The sequence below is a fragment of the Parus major genome, chromosome 8 (genome assembly GCF_001522545.3).
Source record: "Parus major isolate Abel chromosome 8, Parus_major1.1, whole genome shotgun sequence".
NCBI lineage: Eukaryota > Metazoa > Chordata > Aves > Passeriformes > Paridae > Parus > Parus major.
In genome coordinates this window covers 9,901,579-9,918,974 of record NC_031777.1, presented here as the reverse complement: position 1 = coordinate 9,918,974, position 17,396 = coordinate 9,901,579, and the positions used below count along the sequence as shown (strand labels likewise).

At 36.2% G+C, this 17,396-nt stretch overlaps 1 protein-coding gene across 4 annotated transcripts in view; it reads right to left on the bottom strand.

Moving 5' to 3' along the window:
* CAMSAP2 (calmodulin regulated spectrin associated protein family member 2) overlaps positions 1-17,396 on the bottom strand; it is an 82,152-nt gene that overhangs the window by 63,265 nt on the left and 1,491 nt on the right. For all 4 annotated transcript variants that reach the window (XM_015636211.2, XM_015636213.3, XM_015636214.3 and 1 more), the window contains exon 2: positions 5,728-5,987. In XM_015636211.2, the coding sequence (XP_015491697.1) occupies positions 5,728-5,987 (260 nt within the window). The remainder of the gene's footprint in view (positions 1-5,727; positions 5,988-17,396) is intronic.

Below are 17,396 nucleotides of genomic sequence, written 5' to 3'. Positions count from 1 at the left end.
TGAGCTCTGTGGAGAGGCATGAACTGTGGCCTAGGCATGAACTGGCACCCTGTGTGTGAGGGAGCCTGGTACAACATTACTGTGCCAAACAGGTGTTAGTGCAGTTCTGACTGAAATGGGATATTTAACACTGTAAATCCAGCAAAAATACTGGATCCCTATTTTCAAACAAACAAGAACCTTATGAGGAATGCATGTGAAGAGATGAGACTAGAAATGGAACAAAAAATATGGAACCTCTAAAGATTACACTTTCCCAGCCCAAACCCACAGCAGACTGGTTCTACACAGCACACCAGACTCACTGAAATCAGGTTCTTCTTCACCACTATATTTGCTTATTATTTTAATCTTATGTGAAGCATACGACTATCAAAGATGATTATATATCACAAGGCAATTAGAATCTGGTGCTTTAACTAACAAATTATGGTATCTATGGGCTCAAGTCAAGTAACTGCAAATTCTTTTTATGTGTCTTCATCTAATAACTAATTTACAATAACACGGAATGAAACTTGTTGCATCATGCCTAAAACCAGAAAAAAAATTCTTCAGGGCAGAAACCACATCTTAATTCTTTGTTCTGTGAAGTGCTTAGTACACATTGTACTGCTTTCCAAACCAGAGTTAAAGGAGCTGTACAGTCTAGAAGTGCAGAGACTGCAGCATGTAGCTGCAAGTAACTGGGTGAGCTGCTGCAGCCCTTCCTCAAGGAGAAACACACCGCTGATGAAAGGCACTGTCATTTCCAATGAATGCAGTCTGCCAGGGAGACCAAAAGTCTGGATTGCAGGATGAGTTAACTACTTATTGTCTGTTATCTCATCCAGAAGGAGAGACAGGTTCTGGCTGTGGGTATATTCACGCCTAGCACTATCAATGCCCCAGTCTTCCTGCCTTCCACAGGAGTTTCACTGGCTGTGATGAACGTCGCAATCAGTTCTGCACAACAGAAAAGCAAAACTGGTGCTAAGGTCACTCACCTCTGCTCCCTCCTCAGGGGATTCACTTCAGTTAGCTCTGTTCCAGTCCTGGAAAATGAGTACCCCTTGGCAAGTGTGATCCCAGAGCCTAACTTCCAGGTTATGTGCTCAAAAAAACTGCATTTATGCTCCCTGAGATGGCCCATACTACAAACCATGAGAGCAGTAACTGGAAGAAATACAAGTGTTTGCCTCAAACATGCACTCCTGATGACTACTAACTAGCTAATACAGGCACACCTAATTATACCTCATTTATAGTCCAGATTCACAAACTGCTACAGAGAAATTACTGCCAGACTTCCTCACAATAGACATCTCAAGGAAGAAGGCAATTTGCAGCTAAATGGATATACAACTTACATGACAGCACACTACTTTTTATTTAAACCCCATACACACAAATAATGTCTCTGAATTAGGAAAGTGGCAATTTTTATTCCTACCAGCTATTGTGGATTTATTGCTGGGATTTTGCAGGGGCTTCTTTGCCTGTCCATCTTGGCTGAAAATTGTAGAATTTTATAAAGGATTTAGGTGTTACCTGATTAATGACAGTAATTATACATGGGTATAAGTTTAAAGTAGCTGCTCAGCTGGTTGACTTTCTTGCAACACCATTATTCTGAACTGAGAGTTCAACTTTTAACAAAAGTTATGCTTTTTGATCATATTAGGCTTAGCATGGCTTTTATACCTTCCCACACTAAAAATAATAACAAAAAAAATTATATATCATATTTTCTTGGTTATAGTATTTACACACAAGGTATTCACTAACCCTTTTCTAGTCACTAAATTTTATTTAAGAACTAAATATCTTCAAATGTCTTGCAAGTTAATAACTATTTTTTCTAGTCAGCTTAGATGTTCTATCAAAATACAATAATAAGCTTAGGCAAATAGGTTTTTCTGGTGCAGATTTGGTAGAAGTCTGTAGCATTACTGTATCTCTACACCCCCTAACAACACTGGTTTTAAACAAGTATTCAAGGCTTGACATTATAACTCCAACATTATAACTTGACATTATAACATTATATTATAACTCCTCAAGTTAGAAATTCACATAGTTTTGGCCCTGTCACATTAGGGACAGAAGTCCACTGCTGGGTTAGTTATGCAACTTCAGTTTCCCTGCAAAGTGAACTGTGATGCTGACTTTTTATTCCTTTCCCCACATGGCAAAAGTGCATTGCAGGGACTTGAGGGAAGGAAGACATTTCTTAATTCCTCTCTGAATCTGTTTATTCTTCCCTCCACTTGAAGCAAATTGAAAGAGACCATATGAATACCAAGTGACTAGCCTGATTAAATAACAGAATTCTTATAAAATCATTTGGCATGGAAAATAATTTATTCAGTTAATATAAAATTCTTGTCATAATGTAGAAATTTGTTTAAAAGTCTCCTCTGACTGATCCTGTAAGAACAGATATATATGTTTTTAAAACGAAGAGATACAATGCTTATATGAGAAAAAAATATGGAAAAATCCAAATTGCCTTCCTCTTGTATGGTATCTGACATTTGAAGGTTTAAGTCAGTTTGGGTTACGAAGGAAATACAAAATTAAAAAAAAAAACAACACTAGCATAGAAAAACAAAGTTAAGTTTGACTTGAACAGTGATCTATGCATATTATAGCTGAAAGCATTAGAAAACTATTGCATCATTATCAGAACCATGCTGAATTCTTTACTATTTCTGATTTCTATAACAGGTCAAAATCTCACATTTCCATATGGGGGTGCCTGCTGAAGACAGATTTGTTTTTTATAATGCAGTTGGAACTTGCCAACTGACATAAATATCTTTGCAAATTTTTTTACAACTTAGCTTCCATAACCTTTTTAAGCATCAGATAATTCCTTTTGTACAGAAGTATAGTTTCCAGGAGAAAAATAGTGTGGTTCTTGGTTCAGCACTTTTAATTCCAAGCTCTAGACTATTTCTGCACTGTTTGAAGTCTAGCAGAGCAGAGCTGAGACCATATATATTTAAACCAGAGGAGAAGTAACATGCTGTTTGGTTCTTTTGCTCCCCTACCAAAATTAAAAACAGGATGATCCTATCAAATGCAGAGTTAACTAAAATAAACATAGAATTAAGTTTTAATATCTTGAAATACATGGAGAACAGAAATTGAGATACCACTGAATAACCTAGCTTTTGGTTTCACCAGAAATGAAATAGGAGATGGGAACAAACCAAACATGAGAAAGAGTAAAAGAATTAATCAGACCACACATGGGAGGCTTAATAGAAGCCTTTGCTGCCATGGGTTAATTTCACAAGTGCCTCTTTCCCACCCCATTCCACCAGGGCAAACTGATTTGTATACATACATACACCTATGCGTGTACACATACAGAGAAACACACAACACAGCATTTGCAGCCTCTCAAATTAGATACTAATGCAGTCTAGTCAGTCATGACTGACAAGCAAAGTGCCATCTATCCTGACCCCAGCAGAAAGCAACACATCCATTTGCTAGAGTTTTCAGACTTAAATACATAAGGTGCTTCCGTGAAAAGTTCCACCTAAGAGAGAGAGAAGACCAAAATGCCTGCTTCACTAGTCACATGTGAACTAAGTCAACAATCAATCCCCACAGCCATCACTGTGCAAACATCCAATCCAAGGAATTCCAAGTCTGTTGTCCACAGCTACACATTATAATTCACATGTAAAATTAAAACATTCCATACTCAAATCTCTTTCTGTAGTTCCATTTTGTATTATAACTCGCCCCTTTTCAGCTAGAGAAAGTACAGTACATCTGAGAAGGTAACAAGAAATATCCATTAATGAAGCCAACATCTTTCCACTATTCCTGGGGAAAACAGGCTAGCAAAGGGAATGACACCAATACTATGTTTTTTAAATTACTCAAAATTATATTTTACATGGGTTTAACACAATCTGGTCTACTACAGGAACATATGTGTTAATTACAAATTAAAACTTTCTGTTCTACATAACTGAAAAAGAAAAATTATTCCACGCTCTAAAACAGGATACTCATTTAAATTTGTAAGACTTGTAGAAACTATGACATATGGAATAATAGGAAAGGGTACTGGAAGGGGTATCAAGGGAAAAGACTGTCAATACTGCAACAGCCAGATTTGAAGTTCTCTGCCAACTTTACTAATATTATAATAAGGAAAAAAGTTAAGGCTTTCCAATTAAGATATAATGCTGCTGCTACAAGCTTGCATAGGAATGAGAGCATGGTTTGACAAAGTAAAACTCTTGGGCTCAGGATGTTATTATGGAGACCACAGCTTCACAGCCATTTCTTTGGTAGCAGTTGTTTTGGACAAGGCTGTGTTTCTGTCCAAGCCAGTTCTGTTCCCTGCTCTCATCACAGTCCAGCTGCCTGTCAACTGACAACAGCAACAGTAACATCTGGTACTGGCACAGGAGTGGGGATCAGTGCCCTGGGCACAGCAGGAACCTGGGGACAGCAGCTCTTACCATGCTCATGTGTCAATAACTTCCTGCTGACTATACCTAAACATCACTGGGAAGACACACAAGCAGCCCCACAAGCATGAAGGAAATAGAAAATTACTATTGAAATGCATTTTAAGCAACATGAATTACTCAATCCAACATCAGCAAACCAAACTAGGTAATACTGACGCCTTTTTTTCCAACTGAGAACTTTGGGAAGGCATGACGCTTACAACCATTCTAGACAGGGATCAAATTAAAAGAATCAAATAGGGAAACCAGAGGCTCATAAATGCAAGTCAGTAACCTTATTTTTCTTCAGAAGCAAGAACAAAATTAAATTCTGCAAAAACATAAACAGTTAAAATTTGTTTCTTAAATGCTTTGACTTCTGTGAACACTAGGAACACTCCTAACCACCCATAAGTATTGCAAGTATCCTACAAATTTTGCATCATTTAGAAACATAGAATTATTTACACTGGAAAACACCTCTAAGATCACCATAGCTATATTCATATATTCATTTCCACACACCTTCATTCTAGAGGCAGCTACAGGTCACTGACCACAAATACTTTGTTTACTTAATTTATTCTCTATATTAAATACAAATAGAAAAAGGTGAACATTTTAAATATTTCACTTTAAATATATTAGCATCTTATTCTATCATACTGCCATTTGCTAAACAAACATAGCATAACTTTAAACATAAAAAACATAAAAAAGACAACCTTTTTACAGTTAATTTTTTATAACTCAGCTCCAAACAAAGAAAACACATGACTTAGGAGCTTACTAATAGAATCATTCATCTGTGGACCTAATGTTTTAATTAGCTGTTGTATAAAGCAAAGATGTATTATTAAAAGTCTCCACGAAAAAAATGCCATTGTTGTGTGTTTTACACTGACTTAATGCGCAATAGGTGACTATTCAATGTTATTAGTTTGAATTGCCTGCCATCAAAACTTTTTTTTTTTCAAGATGTTAACCAAAGATTTCTGCCCAAGAATAATGTTTTCAAATTTTTCCAAGTAGGAAGATAGGTGTATTCTAGCATTAATACAGAAGACATACACCTGCACTGACAGCTGATGACATGAAAAAGAAAATCCCAAGCCTAAACAATTATAAACTTCTCAGTAATGAATCCCACTGAACTCCCGAAAAAATACTTCAACATAATGATGCATTTTAAAGACAGATCTGTAGGTATTAGGAGTACACAGATGGAGAGAAGAGATGTAACACACAAGCTTTGAACACTCACCATCTGAATTGGTTTTTTGTGAAGATCTCGTTCAGTCACCAACTTTTCTTGGTCAGTGACATAAAGGCCTTTTTGTGCCAGGGCTTGTATAACAGCATCATGACCTAGAAGTGGTTTTGCAGCATCACTCTTGAGAATAAGGCTCCCAGCACGACAGTAGAGCTCAGCAGACAGCAGCAAGTTAACAACAGGTGGTTTAATGTGCTCCTGGTCATACTGGTCTGTGTAAAATGGTTCTCGAAGTTCTTCTGGAACATTTTCTACAAAACACAAAGAGAGCACAAGCCAATATCAGAAAGAACCGAGTATTAGGGGATTTTTTAAAACTATATGTGAACTCAAATTATGTTAAAGAAAGCTTAACCAAGGGGAGGCCAAAGTCAGTACCAGCAATTATGTTACAAAATACTGGGAAAAATTTCATACAAAGGTAATATTTGAACTATAAATAGAAACTTGAGAAAAATTCAAAGTGTCTCACACTGCAAAGGCCATAACAGAAAACCAATCTGTGGTTTACAGCATCATTACACTAAAATTTCTTGGCTTCTCCAAACACGTGCCCAAATATTCTCTTTTCCTTTGGCATATTATATAGGTCAGACATACAAACCCCGGACTCTATTACAATAACAAAATGGAACTGAAACATTATGTTTCAGCACAGAAAAATTCAAGACAAAAAGCAGTCTTTTAGTTTCCATATATGCAAGAGAATTTTGATTACTATACTGTTTATTTCAAAGGTCATGCATCACAGAACGATGACACTCCAGCAGTTAAGCATAAACAAATGGACTTTTTAATAACTGAAATTAGAAGAATGGAGAAAGAAGAAAAAATATCACCTTTCCGACAAAATACCGAGTTCTTATTGGCCTTGTTGTGTTACTGATTTCCCTTAAAATTGTGGTTTTACTCCTTTTTCAGTGAGCTGGCTTAGCACCCAGAGAAAGCTACGCAAGATTTTGTTAACTCTATGATGAGATTTTAACTCCAAAATTACCATTCCAAGACAATCCAACAATTTTTTCAAATACTGTACATAACACAATACTGGCAGACTACATTTATAATTGTCTACCACAAAAGTAATAGTTATAAATTATTTAAATATGGTACTAAATTGAATTAAATCATGAGTCAAGTGGAAAATAACTTTCAGATTTTCAGGCATTCACACTGCAAGATACTTCATTTGCCTCCTGGAAGAATTTCATTGTCTATTGTTGGAAAAGTAGTTAAGCCAACAACATTTATGGGATAAAGAGCATGTGATTCTTTTCCTGAGCCCAAATGCAAAAAGCTTATTCACTACTAGAAGAAAAAATAAGTGCATAGGGAAGCAGTGATGCAACTCTAAGTTGCTATTCCCTTTGCCTTCACCTGGATAAATGGCTAAACAGGCAATGTTTGAATCAGTCTGGAGTAAACAGCCCAGTAAGGGTGGAGCAGAAGAAAGAGAAAAAACAGAACATGCCATCACAAGATAATGACAGATTATCTTTTCCCTCATACATATTCTATTGCAGTTCGTGTGCTTCCATTATGGGCTTTGGAAGGTGCCAGCTGCCTTCTAGTTGTGAGGGAAGATATACTTTATAGAGTGCAAGAAGTGAAAAAAAATATTAACACATGCTTTAAATGCCAGAAGGATGGTAGGAAAGGGTAAGATATTGCTGCTTATTTTGCGAATTCAGAGTATCAAGGGAAAGAGAGGTATAGTTTGTAATTTGCCTAAATTTGGCAAGAAAACTGACAGCTCTGCTTTAGAATACAGATCAAAATATACTATCAGCACAACTACACTGCCCTTTAAAACACAGATCTAATGCCTAACTTTACAGGATGATAACAGAACTGCTAACAAAAACATCAACCAGTGTCAAGAGATCTCTTCACTTCCCAACTTCACCTACTATAGGACCATAGGATCCAGTCATCCAGTCCAACAAGAAGTATTTCTTATTGAGGATCTCAGAGCTGCTAGATACCTGCTTCCCTAGGGTACTGTTTTCATCTCTCTCAATTCTACCTGATCTTCTTTCTTTTCTGTTTGTCCACACATTGTCTATTTAAATACTAAGCTTGTTATTTCTGAAGTCCCTAATGATGAATTTCCAGTACCAGGAGCTCAAATCTCATCAGGACTTTATCCTCTACAATTCCAAATGCCAACTCTTAAAGCATCTTTATGTTATTTCTTCAAGCTAGAGAGGATTAAAAATAATTTTTTTTGTAAATAACTCACAATGCACAGGCAGCAGATTCTGCTTTTGAAAAAAGAGAAAAAAACCCACAACAAAAACCCAACCAACCAACCAAATAAAAACCCAAACCAAAATCCACACACCTCTGTTCTGAAGCAGATGAGAATTTCAATAGGGATGGGGGGAAGCAGGGAGGAACAGACAAAGCCATTTGTAATTTCTTAGAAGACTTAAAAAAGCCTCATTCCTGTATCAAAAAAACCCCAACAACCTCTTGAGGCAGGAGTACTTAGCTATATTCAAACAGAATCTGTGGTTCAGATTCACTGAAGACAGTGACAGTTTTCAAGTCTGAAAATTTGAGCCAGAAGAGAAATCTCAAGATAGTAAATAACAAGCCAAATGCCTGTTAATTCTCATCTTCTGTATTGCAGAAGCACATCCTAAAGTGACAAGATGTAATAAATGCATTTATCAGGAAAGAATGACATCCGCTGGGATTTAGTAATTAACAACTCAAAGTTAAAAAAAAATCATCTATATGATTTGCAAAGGCAAATAGAATTATTTATAAAGCTTAGTTCCACTTCTGAAAATACAGAAAAAGACAAAATGACATGTATGCTATTTCTTTTACTTCACTGGTATACACAAAAATAAATCTGGAAAAGTAACTTACTGGTCTTCATAAAAATAAAACTAGAAAAATAAATTTATTGGAAAAATAGAATACAGAAATTAAGGGCTAGGATGAGAAGCTGTGGCTACAGACATACTCTGAATGTATAAAAATGTGAAAGCATACAAACAAGGAATCTCTGGTGCAACACGATCAGAATTCTTTACAAAAATTCCTGTCAAGAGTTCTGTCTGCACAGGCAGAAACACAGCACTTTCCCCCACTTCATAACACATATTAAACTGTTTGATATCAGAATAGCTCTTGATAGAAGATTCAAGCTGTGTTCTCACTTTAGAATTTAAAAAGAAAACAAAAACCCCCACAGCAGATAGGTAAGAGATAAAACTCTGCCTCAGAGTAGAAGTCCTTCTAGAACTGGCATGTATTGCCTCTGGAGTCTTATGGCAGGGAATTTCAAGGCTCCATCCAGTTTCCAACAGATTACCAGAACAATCAGCAAGGTCAAAAGCCTATATTAACAATTCTGTCAAGACCAGAGATTGTTAAACAGGCTCTGATAGGCAGAGAAAAAACTTAACACTAATCCTTGATATGTGCATTTTACCAGTTGTTCCTTTGTCCAGCTGACAAAGAGGAATCTTTCAAGATTAAACTCCGAGGTAAAGGACCCCTTTTAAAAGGAATACCTTGTTGCACATATTGCCATGAAGTACCGTCTGACCTTGGAATCAGTGGTAATTATTTCAGAGGGGTGTACTGGGAACACCGAGTGCAGCGAGCTGAACACATGAAATGCAGGTGAAACCAGGATACTGGGTGCAGTGCTGGAGAGAAGGTGGAGGATCTACCTGCACTCTTCCAGCACCAACAGGTTTTGAAAACATGGACTTGGATAAAAGGCAGTGGTCATGGCTGATGCAAGGAAAAAGTTTTTTAAGAGAGATCACCAGAGCACAGGCACAGGTTACCTGGGGACCCAGCAGTGAATGCCATTCACCGTTACTTTTGAAACTATTGATAAGGCACTGAGAAACCTCTCCTAACTTTGACGCTGGCCCTTCGTGGAGAAGGAAGCTGAACTAGACAACCACCCTACTTTTTCCTAGGTTTGTCAGCAGGACCACAGCTTTGGAAATAATTTTGACATTTTGAAATTTGTAAATATTGTACTATGAAGAGAATAAATGAAGCTAATGGGCAAGTTCAGGACGCAGAGAAAAGAACACAAAAGAAATGATACCACATTAGCAAAACTGTAACTCAAATTTAACTATCAAGCTAACTTCAAAAAATTAATCAACATATCTTCAGGTACTTTTTCAAAAATTATCAAGGAATCAAAAGTCCTCTGCTTGCTCTTTACCCCCACTCTCCCTGCTGGGATGGAAGGATAGGGATAAGAGTTGGAAAAAGGTAGATCCTTCAGGCTGTGATAAAAACAGTTTGGCAATTGAAATACAGTAAAATATTATAACAGTAATAACAATGGAAGAGAAAAAGAGAGAGAGAGCTCATTCCCAAGCAGCGATCGGCCCCTCCCGGCCAACTCCCCTAGTTCTTCCTGAGCACAGCAGCCATGGTTTGCAATGTCCCTGTGGCCAGCTCAGCTCAGCTGTCCTGGCCACACTCCCTCACAGCTCCACCTGCACCTCCTCGCTGGTACCAGGCAAGGAGAAGTCCTTGACTTAGAGAAAGCATTACTGAGCAGAGCAGCAACTAAAACACCAGTGTGTTATCAACAGTGCTCTCACACTGAATCCAAAACACAGCACTGCACCAGCTACCAGGAAGAAAACTCACTCTATTCCAGACAAAACCAGAACACTCCCCACTGACATAGAAATGCAACTTAATTTTCCATTTAAACAGACCATTTTAAAGGAAAGGAATGGTCTAAAATTAATTCATGCATAACACTACTGAATTTGCTGTTAAAAGTGGCTTTATAAAAAAACCTCTCTGCTCATACAGGTATGAATTCCTCCTTTGGAAAAATGCTTGTGTTAATGTGATAAGTCTACATTTTCTTTAAAAACAAACTGCTTTTTTTGTAGAGTTTCCGTGCTTCCACACAGATGAATACAATCCTTTATACAACTATTGAGTTTTTCAAGTTTATATCAGCAAACAATTTCAGATTTATGAATGTTTGCCTTAAGAATGTCCAAAAGCTTAGAAGTCTCTGTCAACAAGGTCTACATGTTGTTTGTTTTGTTTTTTTAATTCCTGAGGACAATATAAACAAGTTAAAATATTTTGCCATGGGCTTTCTAATTAAATGATGCCATCACTTTTGGGAGCCACAAGGCCACATTAAGCCTCAGTCTAGAAAACTTCCTCTCCACAGGTTACTGACGTCAATGCACAAAGACAATAAGAAGAAAAAATTGTATGTAGAAGACCAAGATATAATATGGAATTATTTAATGACAATTCTAATACCTTTAGCCACTTCCTAGTGCAAAACAGTGAATGAATATATGCCAAATCTTAATGGACTTGGCAGTTTTCTTCAGGTCAGCAAAGGCATGCTTCTGCCATGAAGTGACCGTATCAAGTTACCTCATTCAGACTCCCACTTGCCAACAAGGATTCTGGTGCCACATTTACAATCTGGGCACAAGACAGCAGAGCTTGCAGAGAAGTCAAGAGTCCAAGAATTGAAAATGGGTCAGAGAAGACAGAATTACATTATTTAACTTATGGTGAATTTTTTTAGTGGACTCAATAGAAGAGGGAGACACTTTAAATTAGTATTTTATTTTGGAAACACTGTCAAGAAACAAGACTTTTAATCAGGAAGTGGAAAACAAAATGAGCGAGTAGAGATTACAAAATAATTTTTACTTTTTGATTTGTTGAATCAGTCTGCCACTTCCATTGTTCTTGGCTAGCAGGCTGTAGGTGTACTTCTGTCTAAATACAAAAATCTGAAAGGCCAACACTCAACTCATGGCACACTCAACTTCCGTGTAATAATTCTTAACTTTGTCCACCTTGCTAAGATGAACTCAAGAGATTCTTGAATTTACAATCACAGAAGTACTATGAATAAACAGATCCTGCTCTCTTGCCTCTAGATGCCACAAAAATAGACCATTATCCACTGCTTCAACAGCTGTTCTGCACTTAAAAGGGATTCCTCGTTCAAAAAAAGGAAACAAACAAACAACAACAACACAAAAAGAAGAAAAGAAAACCCCAAAACAAAAAAAAAAAAAAACCAAAAAACCCCCAAAAAACCCCAAACAATATACTATAAAACCCCCCAAAACCAAACAAACCAATCAAACAAACCCCAAAACATTTAAGGAAAAAACATGCACAGGCTCTACTTCCATAGCCTAACCAGACTTCAGTTGTTCTTTGAACACTGAAAATCACATAAAAAATGTATTAATTGTCACGCTTAAGTGTCTATCTATTCCAGTATTCTGCCTTCAGTAGCACAACAGGAAGTGCTTTTCACAAAACCCACAAAATGTGTCTGGTACTGGCATTTCTCATTCAAGTGAGAAGCTCAGTGTCTAATTTACTAAAACTTGTGTATTGATTCAGGTTTTAATAAACAAAAGAATGACTTAGAATAAACCTGCCAATAAGGGGATCAATTTTCATCAACATAAATGCCTTCAGAACTTATTTTTGGGAGAGGCAAGTTATGGGAAATGTAAACATAATAGTATAATTATAATCCTATCTCACCCAGCTAGCACCTTGATGATCATAACTTAATGTACACAAGTTATGATTTAAATATCCTATGGAGTACTGAAAAAGCTGTTTCAGAAAATTAGAGATAATCATTTCTTGAACTTATTACTAGATTTTATTATGCCAAAGAAAACTTTTTGCCTGCCACAGATAGATGTGAATGGACACATCTTCTTTGGTGTCTGGCTTACAGGTTCTCTTAGTTTAAGGCTGCTTTCAACTGAATGAAAGAAAATATGTAGGAAACAGCTAGAACTACACAAATCTTACATTTGTCAAATAGATTTCAAACATTACATTTCAACTCTGTAGCAGAAATGTCTATTATTATACCTGATGCAGTAATAATGTATTGTCCAATTGCGCACCATAAAAAGGAAGGTGGGGGAGGAAGAACTAGCTCTACTTTTCTTATGGATTCTTGAGAGTTTTTCACTTCTATCCTCATTTTTCAGAATGAACCATCAATTTGTTTTTGCTCTCAGTTTAGCAGAGCAAGTGTTAAAAGTTACCAATTTCAGGACTGGAATTACATCCAGTTGGGCTAACTGTAGAATGGAAATTATGTAACATCTTATTGAAAAAGTGACACATTCCTGATCAACAGCATACAAATAATCTTCAAGTTTAAATGAGAACCACTTTTAAACAGAGTCCCTAAAGTAGCCCAACAGATTACCCTAAATCATGAAGGGGAAAAATTTAAGGTGAAGGGGAAAATTTTAAACTATATCTGCAGTAGTAACTGCAATGGTGGTCAAAAAATATAAAGAAAAAACAGGTATAGGGAGAAGAAATATATTTCATCTCATCACCTGAAATCAGTGAGCATTTGACTAGAGTCTCTGTCAGATCTATTACATTCTGCAGACAAGCAGTTAAGAGATGTAAAGGAAAACAGGCTCAAAGGCATGGAGTCATTGAAAGAACAGATTCTATACCCCAAAGGAGATCCATTGTCTACTGCCAATCCTGCAACTGTTACCTTACTGATCACCTTCCTTTACATTTGTATTCGCAGTCTACAACTTCAGAGGACTCTGCCAAACCTAACAGATCCAGCAGCTCATACGATTTTATGTATTTACTTCAAAAAAAGTGATCTACAGTCAAACTGCATTATAAATGTGTTCTACAGAAAGGAGTGATACAACCACCTTCCATGTAAAACATCTCAGTAGATGATTTGCCTAATCCAGTGATTTTAGTAGGACTGACTGAAGTATCAATTTGTCAGCAGCTATTTTAGAGAGGTGATGGAATCTATTAAAAAAAAACAAAACAAACAACTCACTAGAGTCTTGAACATTTGTTTTTGTTCTCCAAAACCTTCTACAGGGTTTTGTTACTGCCAGACTGAATACAAGTGAAGAAATTAGGTCTGCTAGAAGACGATTAAGATATGTTCTGGCCTGAAACACCCAACACAACACATGAGAGTATTTAGCTACACCTTGTTTCTGTCAGATACACAGTGTTCATTTCCTCCCTTCACAGTTCTACTGGCAACATGGCAAAGAGCAGTAAGTAGCCACGTAGGGATTCTGAAAACATTAATCATCAGGAGAAAGCTATTTTTAAGTTACTTGGGTAATATTTAGTATTGCTTCAACCTATATTCAACCTATAAAGGATATATTTAATGATGAAAGGTATGTGGACTATTTTGACTTTAGAAAACACAAAAATATTTAGAACAATTGCTCTTTTGCAGCAAAAGACTTATGCAGCTTTTGTTTAGCTTTTGGTTTATTCCTGTCAACCTGTCAAAAAAAAAACAAACAACTCATGCTAGCCAGTTAAATGTATTACTGTGGCAGAATAATACATTGTATTCATAATAAACTAACAACAAATTAACTTGATTTAATGTTCTCATAATTTTCTGAAAATCATACACAGAGATACTCTTAACTTTGTAACTAAAAACTGGATGAAAAGCTGTTTGAAAAAACATTTTCCAAGAGTACTTGGATGTCCCCTACCAAATGGGAAGAACATGTACTTCCAGGTTCAAGAACTCACATCTTCACAAGAGACAAGGTTGTAGAGAAGTGATTTCAAGATACGAAAGGATTGAAAGCACTTTGGAGAACAAAATTATAATTCAAGATAATTTTGATAAGTGGAAGGAGTGGTTTGAAAATAGGATGCAGTTATGTAAGTATAGCTGCGAAGCAGGAATCTACAACAGTAAAATTACAAGATGGGAACAACTGAGTAGGCAGCAGTTCTGCAGAGAGAGGTAGGGAGCTACAGTGAATCACAGACTGCATGAGTCAACAATTCTAGGCTGATGCAGAAATGGCAAACATCATATTTTAGTGAATAAATTAAGAGTATTATAGGTGGAAATATGCACTATTTTTTTCAAATTTACCTTATACTGGTAATGGTTTAGCTGGACCAATAGATTTAGTTTTAAGTACAGAGCTCATGTAAACCAACCACAGGAAAAAATTACATGAAAAACCAAACAAAACCCAAACCAACCCCTAATAAACACAGAGAGCAAAAAGGTTTGACCTACAAAAAAGAAAAAAGGTCTGTTTTGTCTAAACAACACAACAGACATTGTTTATATTATATGAAAGGTGTTATAAAAATGTAAGGTGCCCAACATTCTCAAAAGCACCAGGAAGAAGGTAAGTAATGGCTTAACAATGCAGCAAAAGACATCAAGATTCTATTCAAACATCTAAAAATAAATAAGGTCCAAACTGACTAGAAGACATACTGTGGAAGGTCTATAATTAGAGATTTTTGAAAAACAGGCTAAACAAACATCTGTCAGGAATGATGTATATTTAGCTCAGCCTGTCTTTAGGAGCATGGATGGATAACAAATTTTTCAGGCACATTTTCTATTACTGTAGCAGACTGAGAGGCAAAAACTTCACATTCCAAAATAGTGAAACCCAATTCTGTTGCTTTAGAAATAAAAGAGCACAGACTACCACAACATCAAGACATTTTTCAACTTATTTCTAATAAGTAAGCCCCATTATACTTTTAAGTTGAAGGCTATAGTGTCTATACCGGCCATCGAGTTCTTTGGGAAGAATTTTTTCTATACTGAAACTGCCAGCATTGGGAGACAAGGCTGAAATTAAGTATTTGCAGATTTAACTTCTGAGGTCAAACATTCCCCCTTTTACATTTCACTTGTTAATTTTCCCCCTTTCAGTTACTGCAAGTTGTGTCACTTAAACAATTTGGTTATTACAAAATATTTAATCTGACATGTCCAATACACTAATAACACTAATAATATTAATAATAACATTAATAACACTAATATATTGTCTTGCATCAAAACACCAAGGCTCAAAATCCTACACACCCTCAACTCTTAAATATTAACTCCTTCTTCAATTAGTATTTCTTAAACAATTCTTCATACAAGATGCCTTCAACATGACTGTTAATATATTCTAACTCCAACACCTCAGTAATAGGCAAATTTCTTTTGACCTGCCTATGCTGTGGGCCAAACAGTTTTACAGTTTTACCAAGGACAATAGCAATAGACAATTTGTCTCTCAGTTTTCAGACACAGGTATCAATGAAACACCAAAAGTCATTACTAATGTTAATGAACAGTACCTGTTCCAATGTCTTTTTGCAAGACCAAATTCACAACATGTAGTCAAGCTGTATCCAGAAGTCTGATTGTATTGAAATATAGTTTTAAGACTGAAAGCCATCCCCTGAAAGATGTACCCCTTTGATGCATAAAGATTTTGATTTCTTTAATGGGTACATGACTGTAACAACCTATGCTTTCATTAATGAAAGTGAACTGTGTTACTTTATCTCATAGACAGTCGGGAAAAACCCTTCACCTTCTTGCAAACTTAGGGAACTTCAATACTTTCAGCATAAAAACTGAAATAAAATGTGGCACCCATTAACACACCCATCATCCTTTGTATCTCATCTGTACAAATGTATATAGCAACAGTTATAGATGAGGCTGTGATCTATTCCCAAGAACTAAAATAATTTAACAAACCCAAACTTCCTTCCTTCTTGGAAAAGGTGAAGGTCAGTTCTTCTGTTTACTCCAAATATAAAGGAAGCATTTGTACTGCAGACATGCAAGTCCCGTATACTGTCTTTCCCTACTTCAGCCAAACTCTTCTTTGAAGTTTCTAGTTACATTAACCTAGTGGAAGAACTGGGACCAGAAACACTGCAAATGTGTGTGCTTACCTCTTTTCCTACTGTGACAACTGCAGTGTTTAGAGAGCAGATGAAGAAATTATTCCCCCTAATCATGTTTCATTCGAGCACCTCAGAACAACCCCAGTCATGAAGAGAGAAAGAATTTGTTTTGGATCACATTTTCTATAAAAAAGTAGCAGAAAAGTACCCTGCAAGTGGCTTTACACATCCAATAGAAACTCAACCAGTATAAACCAAGACGTTTCAACCTAGGTTGAGAATCTGTCAAACTCCACTAGAAAAAAAATGTTTTCAGGTTAGAAGGCTGGGTTATATAATTGCACAAGCATTTTACACCCAGAATCCCATGAGTAGACCCTATAGAACCAAGCTACCTAAAATTATAATGATCTCTGAAAATACTGAATTAAAGACTTCCAAGAATTTTCTCTACTATTTTACCTCTCATACCTGCATAGCTAATAAGGCCATATATCAAAATATTACTTGTTCAGATTTCACAAAGAAAAGCAAGTGGAGTTTATTGACAAATCTTTATATAGAAACAATACTTTGATTCTTTGTTTTTAAAGTGATGCACTCACTGAAATTTCACTAGATTCAAGCACTTTAAAAGTGGCTTTTTGGAAGCATCACATCAAATATTATGAGGTCCCAGAAGCATGTCCCATAAAGACATGTTAATTACATACTAATCCTGGCTAAATACATAATAGCACCCTGGCCCTAAATGCAAAAGATGCAAAATTCCAAAAGGAGGAACCTTTTTCTGTTATTCTACAAAAAACAAGAGCAAAAGTAATGATTGTTGGTATCTACCTCACCTATCAAAAAAATCCATTTTTTTTAATCCACAGAAAAATATTACAATACTACAGCTACACTAAAGCCAAAAAATACAAACAATCAGCAAA